Source organism: Cephus cinctus, unplaced genomic scaffold (genome assembly GCF_000341935.2).
Source record: "Cephus cinctus unplaced genomic scaffold, Ccin1 Ccin1_scaffold0299, whole genome shotgun sequence".
Lineage (NCBI taxonomy): Eukaryota > Metazoa > Arthropoda > Insecta > Hymenoptera > Cephidae > Cephus > Cephus cinctus.
The window spans coordinates 282,712-298,917 of record NW_014333002.1 but is presented as its reverse complement, the minus strand read 5'-3'; the positions used below and the strand labels follow the sequence as shown (position 1 = coordinate 298,917).

Sequence of the window (16,206 nt, the reverse complement as noted above, 5' to 3'; positions counted from 1 at the left end):
TATGAATTTTCTTCATACCTTTCGCTACGCTCGGTCTATGCTTGGAATGTTTATTCTCTCCTTGTATATATACCATACTCATATTGCGCCATACGCATCCAATTGGATATACGCACAGAAGACTTTTACCTCTCATAAGTGCAGCCAGGAGTCATTATACCGTGTGGCGAGTCTTCGCCAGGTCGTAACTCCCGATTCGTTCCCAGTCTCTCTTAAGACTTTACCGGTAGTCACCAACGCCCACGCTTATTCTTTGTCCTGGCTACTATACACGGGGTCAGGACTATTACGTACATACAGATTGCTTATAATATTTTTCAATCTTAAAGACTGGTAATCGAGACACTGGTCCGATGAAATTTCATTTCACTCGTAAAATTAAAGAAAAACGTTTCGGTAGCCGTCGTCGAAAATTATTGTGAAACTATCCAATTTTCTTGCTAATTAATATTGCTGATTGGTGTAGACTGATTACCCAGGTAACTTTTTTTTTAACTGCTAACTGTAAGACTGTAAGAGACAAACGAAATAGATGATGATGTCGATAACGATTTTCTCATTGTACAAATAGGTAACACGACATGAGCGATCCTGGTAAGAGGAAGGAAAAGAAATTCTGCGGAAGGAGCGGCCTGTTACGAAGAAGTGGAGATGATCTGTATACAGGTCGGATAGTATATCTATACTGGCATAGAGCGGACTATTAATCAAGAGAGGACTCTTAATCATTTGATGAACCAATCAATAAATCAATAACTTATACAGTGAGGAGATAATGCTTAGAGGCTAACTCCTACGATACTTGGATAGATTCATCTCTGCCATTTGTCCAATGCATTCATCCCTATTTGGTACAAGGAACGAAACAATTATTCAAACGTTATCGGAATCGTTTATATTTTTTTCTGCACAGTCATATTTGCCAAAATTACCGAATGACCGTCGATAATGTATATGAGAAGATAAATTAAAATTTCTGAGAATGGAGAAAAACAAAAGTCATTGCCCCAATGACAAAATTGATTTCAAGGTAAATAATGCTTCCTGGAATCCCTTCCTCTCCCACGGGATAGGCTATCGAATCATAGTCACGTAGTCAGGAGTCCATTTAACAGAATCATCGATCAGACATGCCGAGTCTGAGTGGTTGTCAGATGCCGTGGGGGCCTCACGGTATTCCTGTACACATATGTATATACAACGACGTATCTAATAACGCGTGCCTAGCTTGAAACGATGATTCGATGATAGCTGTAAGGCTTCTACATACAATGTAATTTGTATTGGAACGAATTGTTTGCCTACCGCTGCTACCACGCCGCTCATTTGCATGCTAGATCGGCAGTGGCGACTGTGGTCAGGCGTGAATCATTGAAATCATCAAGTGCAAAATCGTATGCATAGCGAAAGGCTAAGAAAGGACACAGAGATCAGTAAGAAGTGTTCAGGAGGGGTCAAGGGGTCAGAGGATCGCGTGCCTTTATAGATGGATGGGACTGAGGGAAGATGGGGAAAAGGGGTGGTGAAAAAAAAAGAAGAAAAAAAGGAGCAGTGTCGTGAAGCAGTTTGTTACCCTTATTGGGTGACCATAGGAAAAAGCAGCAGAAGAGATAATCCGGCTATTAGAGGTGTCCCTGCGAGATGACCAGGGGTTAGAAGAGCCGATAGATCGGGTTAGGTCATTCGATAGACCTAGCGAGGTTGGAGTAGGGGTTAGGTAGGTTAGCCAGGGAGGCTGGTGGCCCCAATTTGTCGTAACAACCCGACCAACATGGTTTTCTTCTTCTCTCTTTTTTTTATATTTCCCTTTCCCTCTCCAAACTCCTTATCCTAAGCCCCTTACCGGACCAGGGATGCTGAGGCGAGATCTTCACCCTAACTGGACAAACTGAATCATATTGATTGAGCGTCCTGGCCGCAAAAAAGAGTGCGACCAAGAGGAGGATTTCCTGGAGGGCATCGAGTGAAAGACTTGACGATTCTATTCCGCTGTTTTTTCAAAGCTCCAGAATGGATGCTGGATGATTTTATCGCTGGTCAAGGTTACTCCCTATTGGATAACCAATCGATGGTTATCTTCTACTTGAGACCCATAAGTTTATCTATACGACGTCTATGCGGTACGAGTGTGGGTGGTGGCTGGTTAAGTTTTGCGCGAGTCGATCATCGGCAGCCTCTCTTCTTCGGAGGGTGGGATAGGTCTTATCCTTTTTAAGGATCTTGAATAAATTAATTATCCGACAGGTTAATCGAGTTAGCTGGCCGTGCCAATCATAACTCGGTACTTTATTAGCCGTTTCCTCTCCTTGTCGTCCTGAGATTAAGGTATGACTAAAGTAGTCGAGCAAAAGGTAAAAAGGATCCAGGATCGTTTCTACAGATAAAAATCTCTCCTTATACAAACCGTACAAGATCGTTTTCTCCCGCATATAAATCAGCCATGCCAAATCCGCAAATTCAAGTTCCTCAATGGAAATAATACAACGTAGCAGATCCTCACGATACAACGACGAACCGTTTAATACGGCGAGAATATATATTTCTTGTTGTTGTTGTTGTTGCTCGATAGTACCAGCAGAGAAAATATGGATACTGGTTACACCCTGGTGAGTTCGATTCTCTGGTTTGGTTATACGGGATGGGACAGGACTGCCGCGCGGTGACTGGTGATTAATGATCGAGCCAATCAGATAGCCAGGGAGGAGAGTGGGATATTGAGAGGACGAGTGAGCGAGAGGGCGAGAGAGCGAGGGGGGAGCAGAGGAGAAGGATAGAATACGGGATATCGAGAGGATGTGAGGGATAGTGAAAGGGCGAGGCATGTAGCCGTAGTTGATATGTTGCGCTGTCACTGAGTTGTACCTGCTGGTTGTTGCTGTTGTGGAATTGTTATATTGTATTGTACTGTTTGTCGTACTGTGTTCCCAGCTCTGGCCGACAGCCTGTCCAAATACCGCCACCGTACAAAACCCATACGGATACATAAACGTACGGTGGCATCGGCGTACGGAACGGACGGATGGGCCTTTACTGTTCATGGCCATCCAGATGCCTACATTCCGTTTACCAGTGTTACCCATAGTCGATACAATGATCGTAAAGGACAGATACGAGTGACTTGATCAGGCCCAGTAATGTCTCTACGGGCTACTTGAATGGGGCCTCACCATTAGACATTAACGTGGGACTTCTATTAAGACAGTATTGCCAACGCTTGGTGGTCGATTAGTATAATTCTAGTTATTATTTGCTAGCACCGTCGATAGAGTCCCTAAGGCCCCCTTGTAAGGCCCACCGAGCTTCTATGATGCAGGCAGCTTCTGATAGGAATAGTGTAAAGTGGAATCTTTAGGCACGGAGAGAATTCGACATGCGTCCGCCAATCTGTCGGACGGCATTCCGAACAAATTAGCAAATAGTTGGTTGCCCGTTAGGTTGGTGGGTAAGCGATATTAAATAGCAGCTTGCTCGGTTCGTTCCTACCTTCGTTGGAAGGCTACGCAGCAGCGTATAATCTCGATGGTTATTAATGGCGATGCTTTGGGAAACTGCTACTGGGCAGCCCGGCTATCCTCTTTCATCATCTCTCTTTGCATCGTTACTCTCTCCTTCTCTTTCCTCGTAATCTTCTTTCTTTGCTTTAACAAACTTTTTACCTCGTGCTCTATTCGCGTTCGGGAGCACTCGCCGTTTTAGCATTGCTGAACCTTAAAGACAACCTGTATATATACAGATACCCATATTATTTTCTATAATTTACATATCGTCAATTGTTCATTAGCGTGTATTATTGGTAATAATCAGTGCATAAAGATTTTACAAAAAATTTAAGTAAACAGGTATTCTCGATTGCTCAGGTATGGAATTCCTATTTTCCTATAGTTTTTATATCTGTCTATACTTTCTACCTTTTATTTTCCCCTAGTATCTCCAGCTATTACTGGTGCACCCTCTACCGAGTCTTAGCAATGGGTAAGGGTCCAGAGAGCCCGGACTCGCGGAGCAAATCCGTGGGTCGCTCGTAAATCGGTCTGCCGAGATTTGCACCGATGACCCCCTCGGAACAATAAAAGAGTGGGAAGTTCATTTAACAGGCTATAAAGGAGTCTGCTTTGGAGTGGCTCGGATGCCGCACGATCATGGGGCCCACATAGGTACCCCACATAGCTACCTACGTAGCTGAGTGGCCTACCTCCTATACTCAACACCATCCCATGCAGCATCCTCTTGGAAAAGAGGATTTGGGAGTGGAAGCTTGCTAGGTTAGGACGGTAGGCTATCGGTGATCACCTCCAGGGTCGAATCCGGCTTATCTCGCCAAGAGAAAAGCTTACCGCGGGTGAATAGAAAGGCAAGTCGAGTCGGAGTCAAGTCGGGGTCGGAGGATGGAGAAGAGCGCGGGGGGGGGGAGTCAAGCATTCGTTCAGGGAAAACGTACTGCTTTCTCTCTCTGGACCACCCTCTGGTACCATACTACTTCAGCACCATCTATTGGAACCTGGTCTATACTTGACACCCTTATGCACGGGCTGGACCATGCGTGTGCTTATCATCTCTCTCTTTCTAGTGGCTCCTATATTCTCTCTCATATATACCTATGTCCTTTCTCTCCCTCGACAAGCCACCGGCAGCGATTTTTATCGCGGCGCAACGCGTCCCGACGCGGTTCTCTAGTAGCTACCAGGCCATTGGTCGGGTCCATTGTCGGAAGTCATGCACTGCTCGTAAAAGCGATAACGCGCCTGGTTTCTGAAATCACGAAGTCGCTGGCGGACGAGCGTCTCTTATCTTGGTAACCATCGGTCACATTAGAAAGTGCGAACGCCCTCGTTTCTTCCCTTTTTCTTGTACCTGTTCATCGCATGGACCTACCATCCCTCTGGTGGTGCCCTTTTATTTTTTTTCTTAGAATCCTTTCTTTTTATCATTTGTATTCTCCTTACTGGTTTTCGCCCGAATCCACTGACAATGCTCGACCATCCTAAAACGGGTCCCGCTGATCGCGATTTCAATCGACAATCAGGTTACCAGCCTGAGGAGTATACTGTAGGGGTACCGTGCTCCGGAGAATTCCCTAAGACGAGGATTTGGTCCAGTGGATGAAACTGCAGCATCCATGCCTCGCTTCCTTATCCTACCGGCGTGGCACTTCTCTTTGGAAGGACCCACTAAGGGTTCGTGTCTGGACTTAATAAGATTCGATTCCAGGACTGGGAAGTGTCCTTGCGATTCGCGACTTGCTACGTGGATCCGTAAATAGGAGCACAACCCTCCTGGAAACGACCACTACCCCTTAGAGACTTGCTGATATTAGAGCTAATGGGATACTTTGTTACCCCCATTGAACCTTCAACCTTTCTGCTTCCCTCTTTTCTCGTTCTTCTCATCGTCTAGTCCTGCCACTTCAGGGAAAACGCATCGGATTAATACTTCCGCATTTGGCATCTTCGCCGAGATGATTTGCAGTGCTGGTAACCTGACTTATACTGATTGCGAATGGACCAGTAATAAAAACGGACGCTAGTGCATTTCGAAGATTCTTGGTTACGCTTCTCAGGTCACTAGGCATTCGCGGCTGCTGTTTGAGAGCTGCCGGTTCCTTCTGGAGGCTGGATACAGCAAAGAAATTCTTTCCAAGATGATTTTCCGCTTGGTTCCCGGACTGATTGACGCTCTCGGCGATTTTCCGCTTTGCCAGTTCGTGCCTTTAACGAAATGGACGTTTCGCAAATTCGAAAATACCATTGTTAACGAGCCATCCTTCACTGGTTCACTTCATAAGGCAGTTCTATGTTATTTTTTATTATTTTTAACATATTTTTAAAAAAATTCCCTAGAACCAACATTATCCTAACCTCGCATACATTCGAGCAGATCAAAGAAAATAATCGTATTGGCAAACTTTACTTCCCACCCTTAAACAACCTCCTCCCCTATTTTCAGATCGTTTCCGCTTCCGGAGGAATAACGGCTCGCTAATCGGATAATCGAACGCAGCGCCGGATATCGGCGCGACTTCCTGCGTCTATGAGCCATCGACGAATCATCCGAGTATAACACTGCGATATACAGTTCAAATATTTTAATATCTAGGAAACTCAACTCCATTCCCCCATCGGACGTGAACCAGTACAAAAATTCCAAAATCCTTGATTGCCAATAATAACGCCAATAGTCCATATGAATTTTACCTATTTACCATATACCAATCGAGCACTCCTCCGATCCATCTCTATAAATCTCCGTCTATAGCTCGTATTAGCCTGTCATATAATACGCAATGTCAACAGGCGCGTTTCCAACGTAGCAAAACATACATTTCCAAGCATAGGTGGGCACCCGTACCACCAACTATATATATATATATACACACAATATGTGTATATACTTTCTCATATGTACATTCCACATACGTATACCTAACGTCGATGGTTTCGTGTGGCGTAACGCTGATTGCGCGCTGTTTGTCGTCTCGGCACGCAACCCAACCAACCCAGAGGTACGTAGAACAGACCGCGGACTGTTCTGACGCCAGCGTGGAAACGAGATGGCATTTGGTATATCGGGCGTCAGACAACTCGTTACTATCTAACTCATCCCTATTCCACAATTCGTAACTGGTTAGTTGGCCGCGACCCATCTCCTGACACGTATGACCCATACAACCCGGAATACGTGTGCATGATATATCCATATGGATCCGGCCTGTATAAATACATCAAGCGACATCAGAAGACGCAGAAACAATAAGAATACTAGACAAATAGCATGGTGCTTCAGAGCGAAGAACCCGCCATAGGGTCAGTATACCCACCTAGTGTATAGGAAACCAAGAGAATCGGTCCCCACCGTGGAAGATCTATGCCAAACGGAAGGCACCGTACCCGGAAGCCATTACTGCCCCTCTAATTTCTTTACGATCACAATGCCATTGGTCACGCTCCTGCGACGCTGTTGTTTATGGGGCCTCGACGCCGAGCCAATCATCCCCGACCGTCTCGAAAGGGCAGGCCGATCGATTTGCGCGGCTGCCGAGGTGTTTCTCTCGAGCGTTTACAATACGGCTTGTAGTCTAGGGATATTTTTTTTTTATCGGAGAAACAATTTTTCACTAGATTATATTACGACCATAGCGTCGTTCGTTGTAGGAAAGTAATGTTAAACTGTGAAATCAATGGCGTATTGACAACGACTCCATGTCCCTGTTTAGGAATCCTGAAGATCAGAGGCACAATGGAGATCAAGGATGAAGTAGGATTGCCGGACTTTCCATGGACCATACAAATACAGTCCATTGTTGCACTAATCACTGGCCACATGACTCTTCGGATTGTTCGACGTCCCTCCGATCTATGGAAACCTTGAGAATCCTTGGTTCGTTCCACAAAAGGGATGGATGAATCGGACGAAGGCTGGTCGTTCGGGTATGATGATATTAGCAATAATAATGATGATACGCGCTATAGCTAAAGCGAGAGAGAGAGACGAACGAGGGAACGTGGCACGCGCACGAGTCAGTAGGCTCATTTATCTCCCGAGGAGCACAGAGTGCATTTCACGATCGGACACAATGATCTGGCATAATACGTCTGATAATGATAGTATAATGAAACCGTAAGAAAGTATGATGAATTTTGGAAATAATTTTTCATTCGTAAAGATCATAACAATATGACGGACCATAGCCCGTGTCACGGTATTATAGACTGAAGCGGGTACCGTAGCCAGAAGCTTATTACCAGCATTGAGTAACTGGCTCACGGAGAAGGCACGGGGTGCGTATTGGAGGTAGGACTAAATAGAAATAAAGAGATGTACGAGAGAGACGAGGAGGAGAAAGAGGGGAAAAAAGGAGCAGACAGCAAAGAGGGCATGGTAGCTGAGTGGTGTGTTCAATGGTGGTAGTGGCAGATAGCACCGAGTGGCTCCAGGCACAATGAGCCTATCAGATTATATTTCTATTTTCGACACGCGGCCTATCGCGCAATCCCATCTTCGTAGCGCGGCTACCGCGACGCCAGATCGTACGTACAGCCATGCGAGGACGCTGAGCGGCGCGGCGCGCCACGCCGTGCCACACAACACACATCCTTTGAAAGGCCTTTAGGAGCCTGGGGGCCCCTGACGCGATGATGCTGACTCTGACGCTGATGCGCCTGACGGTGCCTGCCGCTGTCTGCCTCTACAGTGCTTACCTACCTTGCTGTCTACCTACCTTAATACCACCTTGCTACGTGGAGTGCAACGGGGCTACTTGGATGTCTATGGAAAATTAGACAGGTCTGTACCAACCTTCTTTTTTCTCGGGTGCAAGTATCGTACGCAGCACTGTACTTTTAGGTGGGACGAATCTAGTTTCTGAAGTTTGAGGGTTGATAAAAATGTTAAGGGTAGATCAAGGTAGACGCTCAAGATCGAGCCCTAATTTTCTGGGAAAGTAATAGGCGTATCTTTTGCAGGATCTGGTATGCGGTTACAGGTTGGAGATCGGTTTTGGGTCTGTTGGTAGCTCCCGGCTACTTTCGGACTGGTCCGATGGTTTGGCCCCGTGGTAAAGGGCCAGTAGGGCCCGCAAGGTTTCTACCGAAGTGGCAGAGGAGCTTCTTCTCGGTTCTTTACGCTCTTCGGAACCTCTTCTCTTTTTCTTTCTCCCACCATTCGAGACGTCCCGCATCGCCTGGATGATGGCAGAGCTCGGCTCGGGTTTGCTTCCTCCCTTCGGGCGGTGCAGCTTCTCCCGCTACGGGAATTCCTCTCCTTGTCCTTTTTCTCTCCTTTCTCACCCTCTTCTTTACTGACTTCTTACCTTCTCTGCCTTCCCTCGTTCCTTCCTCATATACTCGCTTCTCTTATCCAGACCCAAGTACCAGCACCGCATTTCCAAACCGTCGTGAGCCGACCATCCGGACGATCCCGTCACGATGTACGTGAAAACGCTGTGGTGGTTCAGCTTCCAGGAATTTAGGTAAATCTTTATGGATACTTGGGATTCGCATATACGATAAGTAAATCAGATGCTGGGTCCATAATGATCTTGTCAATAAGAATTTATAAGAAATTAATAATAGGTACCAATATTATAACCTTTACTAAATGAGACGGATGATGAATAAATCTGGTCATCTTAAGAAAAGAGGGGTGGAGGGGGGTAGGCAGTAGAGAATTTTCTGCAAACGTGGAAAGAACGCGTTGTATCTTGACAGATGGTTCTTGATGGGAGGCTGCGTGGACCAGACAAGAAAAATAAGCTGATGCATGGAAGGAATAAGATGGAAAGGGGTATCCGTAGGCATCACCGTGAAGAAGACAAGTAAGAGGAACGGAAGAAGAAGATGGAGAAAAAGTATAAGGAAAGAGAGGCAGTTATCACAACACTTCGCAACGTTCTGCCATGGATGGACGGACGAATGGACGTGTACGCACGACACTGTAAAATTACCATGTCAAAAACAATTACATTACAGATGAACAGTTCTCGCACCTCGTTCCTATCATCCTATATGTACCTTCCTTTATACCCACAAGCTCCACACTTTTTCCGATTACATTGCATAATATATTCCTAATAAAAATATAAAATTATGAAAATAAAAACTTGCCATGCAGCAGACTCTGTGTATGGCTTTTTACGGGATGTACAGGACACGTGTAAATTCGTGGTCGAGTATGGTTCAAAAGGGTTATCGTAAAGTTTTCAGCCACGGGGTGGTTACGGACAGCAGAAGGGGGAAGGAAAGGAAGAAAAAGAGACGCTTCGCGAGATTATCAACGATGCTGGTTTGCATTCTGGAGAGTCTGAGGGGTGTACGTAGAGGGTGGAACGGAGAAAGAGAATGCGCAGGGGTTTGATTCCGGTAGAGTGAGGCTAGGGGCAGGGTGTGTAAAATGTGAACAGGACTGGTTGGCGGTGCAGCAGTGCCACATTGGAAAAGGGGTCCCCAATCAATCAGCCGCAAATCAGTATGCACGGCACGTTCGCCTAATGCCGGCACTCTTTCATCATATTCATTTGATCGCAGCTTCGCTTCGCTCGACGCACAATCGCTAATAGTCCTTTTTCAAGATGGCCGAGCGTCGCGACAATTTCGCATCGCCCGTTCGAGATCATTCGCTGTACCTGATTGTTCGACAATATTTTAACGTAACGCAGATACAATGAGCATTATATTTTCGCGCTTGAAAATCGTAACGTGTGTTTCAAATAAAAAATTCATAACGACACTAACCGTATAATTACATCTATATTTATCAGGAGTGGGGAACACGCGTCTCTAATCTTCATGCGGAGATGGCATTTCGTATGACCGAGGCAAAATACCTAATCCGGATTACGGTAAATCCGCTTAGCTTAGTGGACACTTGCGTCGAGTAGCGATAGGATGGCGACGGTTACTTTCCTTATGAAGTCTGATCTGGTGAACAAAATATTTTTTATTTTCATTTTTTTTTTATATCTATACTCGTATACGCGTTGCTACTCGTCTTTATCTTGATCTCGAGTGTATCTGCTGCAAAATGAACGACACGTGATAAGGCATCGATTATATTTGGATTTTGGTATTTCGGTTAAGCACGGACGCTGTATACTCAACTAGTTGAGTTCAGTTGTTCAGTTCAGCACTGTTCAGTTCATTAACTGGGAAGCCAATATAGGCTGTTTGCATTGGCGGACGAGTCCATCTCACAAATTGAGAGCCATATTGCATACGGGGACGTATAATATCCAGCACGGGCCACTGATCGCCACTCTGCATCGTTGTAAATAGATAAACCGCGAGCGTACGATAGTTTCCAGTATGGATTCCCTGTGCGTCCCAGAGATAATGCTGGGAGTACTTTGTTCGTGCAGGATTTTCATGTAGCGACGGTGCTGCCTCTAACGGTTAGTTTAGCGTCACAGAACTCTTTACGAGTAAAACGAAAAGACAGCAGAAGGTCTTGACGTAAGGGGGGATTCAGTGGGGGTCGAAAAGGATAAAAGTTATAGGGAAAAAGGAAAGAGGGATGCACGTGGACGCCGATAGGCCGCAGTTAAAACATAATTATGGCAACCCCATGCATCAACCCCATGACAGACCGCGGGCGTACCGCGCTGTCAAAATAGATAACGCTCGGCTACGTCACCCCGAAGTTAAAATCCACCCCTGTACGGTGGATATATATATATACATATACATATATAGGATAGGTCCATTCGCTTTAGGTTAAAGTTGACAAAGGGTAGGTGGCTGTCTAGCACGGATAGGAGGTCGCGAGGGGGTTGATTCAGGGCGGTGGTCCAAAAAGGCGGTAGTGACGTCACGGCCGATTAACATAAACGCTTCGAGTTCACATCCGGCGAGGAGAAATCCGGATCGCGGGGGTGCGTGGTACAGTCAAGGGTGCTCTTTATGACGCTCGGATTTGGGGATCATTTTGTACGAGATTCATCAACCCTTTTATTGCCGAACCGGATGACAATAATATCTAATGCAGGACATTACGAGGACGTTTAATCCATTGATGAGATCTTTGTTCTCATTATATTCCCAGCATCCCTGTACCAAAAATATATAAAAATCATGTCGCTTATTCGGAATCCAGGGTTATAGAATAATTTAACCTCACTCTTCATTTCTATCGGGTAGGTAAATATTCAATGGCACTTTTCGCAGATACTATACGAGGTTACTATAACCTGACTTTGTACGTAGGTAACCACCCTTAAACGGCATAATGTACAATACCGGTAGACATTAAGAAGGTACCACTATCAAAATAAAAATTCGACTAATCCTCTGAAAATTTTGTATGTTCTTCGCAAGTACATAGTATTTGTCCGTGCAAAGTTTCGAGAAATTCGATCGTACCGTTTTTGAGATATATGGAGTGAAAAAACTAAATGGCACGATACCGATATACTTCTGTTAAATTGATATAATTTTTTTAATTTTTACAACTTAATTTAAACAATATGAAGTATGAAGTGTATAAAATTTATAGGTGTCCGATCTTCGGGTTGGTTCAATGATGATACGTTATGTAGCTAACATTTTTTATTTTGATGAATTTACTGTTTATTCGCGAAAGGACAAAAATGTTTATGCATACGAAACAGTCGTACCTCCTTAATAAGTCGACACCATATAGCACTCTTCCACATTTCGTATAGCATATCGAGATGCACCACAGTGATACATACCGCGAGCCCTCATAACTCATAGTCTCTCCTACTATCGTTTAACCCGACGGAATAACGTGTCCTTTACGAGCGATTAACCGTGATTCACAATCCGAATAAAATCATTCGCAATATAGTACGATGTTTATCACGATTCCATGGGTTCCTTAGATCAATGGATTTTAAATACTCAATACCAAGATCATGCGAGTAACAATATCCAGTTGTTGAAATTACTCAATATCTTGTTCCCTACCTAATAATTAGCAACGAGATGTTAAAAGAATAATGCTAAGAAAACGTAGAATGAAGTAGGTGCAATGTCACTTTGCAAGATAATTTATATGGTGAGTTTGAAATATGAAGGTAAATGACCTAAGTGTATATATATATTCCTTTGCAGTGGGTGAGGAATAGAGGAACGAGCGATTGTATCCCATTCATACTTTTGCATTGGAAAGTAGTCATTTGTGCACAGGTTGTGGTGTGTCGACGAGACGGAACGCCTGACTGGAAGTCAACGTGAACGAGTAAGACGCACGCCGCCATTATAATAGATATGTTAGCATGCAAACGCTGTCTTTTATATACGTTTGCTAGCAACAGCTGAGAGTGGTGGTGCCTTGTGTCAGGGATGTACAGTAAAGACGAGGGGCCCGAATAAAATGTTTCAGCGATTCATTAACGGGGTGACAAAAAACGAGAAAAATATTTGTTTTTAAATTAAAAAAAAATAATATATTAAAAACATTCACTGCACCGATTTAATGGTAATTACAGATTAAAGTTGTCAACAAGAAAGATGATGATACCAATAAGATTCAATTGATAAGAATTACATACTTGATTACGGTATAGTGAGTCATCTTGATATGTTTACCTGCTAGTGTCGTACCTGGGGCCCCGTGTGAATGGGGCTCTAGTGGAGCGGTGCAACTTGGTTCATTGGAAAGGCAAAGAGGGGGGTTCGGAGGGGAACAAGGGGTAAGCCCAGGAGGGAGGGTACCTAGTGTCTTGGTGGGGAGGTTGAGGGGTCGGGGGCAGAGGAGCGCAATGGAGGACCTGGGGGACCGGGGCCAGGGAAGTCGACGCGCGGCGGGTGTACCTACTTACCATACTCCCAGTATACCAAAGTCCCGCTCCCGACTCGCTCGCGGCAGATAGTAGTTGCTAGCACACAGTTCTCAGGAGCGGAGAGCCCGAGTTGGGTTTAGTCGGGTGCGCGGCGGACGGTCCACAGCGGAGAATTAGAGCTTTGGCACAGTCCTGGAGCCGTTCGCGTTATCGGACAGGATTCGAAATTTCGAATCGAAACAAGGCAACAGGATAGATATGCGTATCCGAGAAATATAGATTCTAAGGATTTTGGAATATCTCGGAAGAAAGGGGTGAGTCTATGTTCTTGGGTCTACGATGACGTCACTATTAGTGTAGTGTTACTGTACGTCGAGTTAAAATAATTAAATTTAACTCTAACCAGACCGGAAGTACAGAAGGCAAGGTTTTATTACGGTTTGTCGTGGGGAGGATTTCGTGCAATTGTACAAGGGGATGATGCAGAGTACTATTGGCTCATGGTAGGTGTAGGGTGGGTGTCAGGATGACGTTGGGGAGGGGATGAATGGCGCGAGTGACATCCGGTTTCTCTTGAGGATTCCTCGTGTTCCGTTACGTTCGGTTCCGCTATCGCTTGTCACGTGGTCGCCGACTCTGGCGCCTCTGGCGGCGGACAGAAGAACTAACCACGGAAGGGTCTCTCTTGCTGCCCGTTCGTGTCTTCTGTTGGGCATTCTAATCCGGGTGGGGGGCGGGGGGGGGGTATGGATGGAAGATGTTTGGATGAGGTCACGAGCGATGATGGGAGTAGGGAATGTGGAAGGAGCACCAGGACGCACTCCGAGAGATCTTATATCACACTGGATGACATTTGACAACCACGTGGGGTACGTGTCGCACGTTGTGGATATATCTATATGTGTCTGTCTGCCTCTCTATAGCTGTATATGCTGTACTTTGTTGTTGTGGTTACTACCTTTATATTTCTACTATTTCAGTCGCTTGTTTATATAATTATACAATTAATTAACTACTGTTTTATAATATTTTTTTAATTTGTACATCTTTTTATTTCTGTAACGTTGTATCGTCCCTCTATTCTTACTACCCCTAGACCGTTTAATCACGACTTTACCTAATCTTCTAGTTTAAGATATCTTCCCTTCCTCACGCTCCATTAACATAATAAGCCTTTCTCAGCGCCCTCTAGAACTTTTCCCGAAAAGTTGAACAGTTCAAAGTATATTCGACAAAAAAATGCCAAATCGAATTTTTGCATACCGAAATATATTGATTTTTCAAAATCTGGGTCCTTGTATCTGGGCCTACATTTTGATGCCTGCTATAACGATGCTCCATTGTACGCCCCTGACTCTGGAAGGGTGGCGTCGAAATATCGGAGCACCGTTGCGTAAAGGGGGAAAAAAAATGAAATATAAAAAAAGTGCACCCACAACACGGGGGGTTGCAAATTCAATTCGCACTCTGAATAACGGCTAACAAACCGCAGTTATGGGATAAAAAGCTATGCAGCGTCGTGCGCACGAATGACGTCGGGTAAGCAGAGCAATTCCAGTGGTCCATTCTTAAATTGATCTTCCAACATCATCAGTGCCTACTCTCAATTTTACTCTAGGACTCTATACCCATCCGCACCCTTCTTAACGTACCAGTATGGCAGCATGCCGGGTCCACAGACCCAAAATTCAATAAAGGCGAAACGAGTACCTAGACCACCGTCACTACCACCCCCATGCCTCTAACAGCCCTCTATAGGGGTTGTTCCGCGATGATAGGAGTGCCAGAGTCATCCTGAAGAGTCGGTGCATATATTAATCGTCGCGAACAAAGGAATTTACCCTCTTTGTCTCTCCCTCACGTCATGACACAAAGACAATTAAAGGCATATAAAACTCATTGCCCGCTGTTATCTGCCCTTAAACCACGTTTCTATGAATTTTCAATTAATTTTCAAAACTTTTTTCTCCCACCAATCAGAATTATTGAAAATATTTAATGTCCACATTTATCTGATATACGTATATTCATACGGCAGCCATTTTACCAAATATATCCGGATGTATTAACCAAGCGACAGTCAGGATTAAAGCGGGCGTGACGCGTTACGCAATCCGCGAAGTTGACGAGTCGACTAGACAGACGGGCTGACAGGACACAATATTGCAATAACTTCAATTACGGCGACACGACGAGCCGCCGAGGGTGGTTTACCCCGAAGCCCAACGCTATCCATTTATATTTCCAACTGACACAGCCGTCGCGGTCGAATTGGCTTCAGGCTCTCGCGGTAGGCTGGCGGGAGGGTTGTGGGGCGGGGAGGAGGGGGGGCATAGATGAGAGAGTCGACGGTAGTGCCGAGAGAGCAGAAGAGCATAAAGGGGGTGGAAAAAGGGGCTGGCTTTAAACAAGTGCTTCTTAATAAACCATTGACGCGCGAAACCACCCTCGAAAATTTGCCCGCACTTCGCCCTCAGGGCCACGGCCCGTTTCCGAAGGGTTGTTGCGAAGGAAGAGTCGAGCGAGTCGTCAACGTTGGGTTAACTTTAGAAATGTGGTTTTGCTCGATGAAGCTAAGGGTAGTAAACGGGAGTATTCTCAGTGGGGGTTATCGGCCATTTCAACCCTTGGTAAGAATAAAAAAATTCTTATGCTTAATATGCTTGCGTACTCGCAAGAGCGGTATAGATTTTTTTTCAGACAGAAAATACTTAACCTAGGGTGGACAAAACTCACCCCTATATTCACGTACCACTTGAAATTTTGCTCGGTTGCCGTTTTCTCCTTTGTTTCCCTCTTTTCTTTCTCTTTCTTAACGTTTCATTTGACAGCTGTCGGCCGCAACGCTCACCTACCCTGTGTCTGTCTTCGACTTTTCTGTCGAGGGAGAGGGATGATCTCACCCTTATAGACAGTAGTATAAGGGTGAGCGAGTCATCCTCTACTTGCTTCTACTGTATTTATCCCTTTGA

The 16,206-nt window shown here is 45.1% G+C and overlaps 1 protein-coding gene across 3 annotated transcripts in view; it reads left to right on the top strand.

Moving 5' to 3' along the window:
- The first annotated feature begins 13,301 nt into the window (after positions 1-13,301).
- The window catches only part of LOC107266170 (protein downstream neighbor of son homolog), a 127,649-nt gene continuing 124,744 nt past the window's right edge, over positions 13,302-16,206 (top strand). The window contains exon 1 of one of the 3 annotated variants that reach the window (XM_025083358.1): positions 13,302-13,548. Coding sequence is in view for 1 of the 3 variants with exons in the window: in XM_015736382.2 (XP_015591868.2) it covers positions 14,000-14,103 (104 nt within the window). In the remaining 2 variants the exon portion in view is untranslated. Of the gene's footprint in view, positions 13,549-13,989; positions 14,104-16,206 lie in introns of those variants that run through there. The other 2 variants (XM_015736382.2, XM_025083360.1) reach the window with 2 other exon arrangements.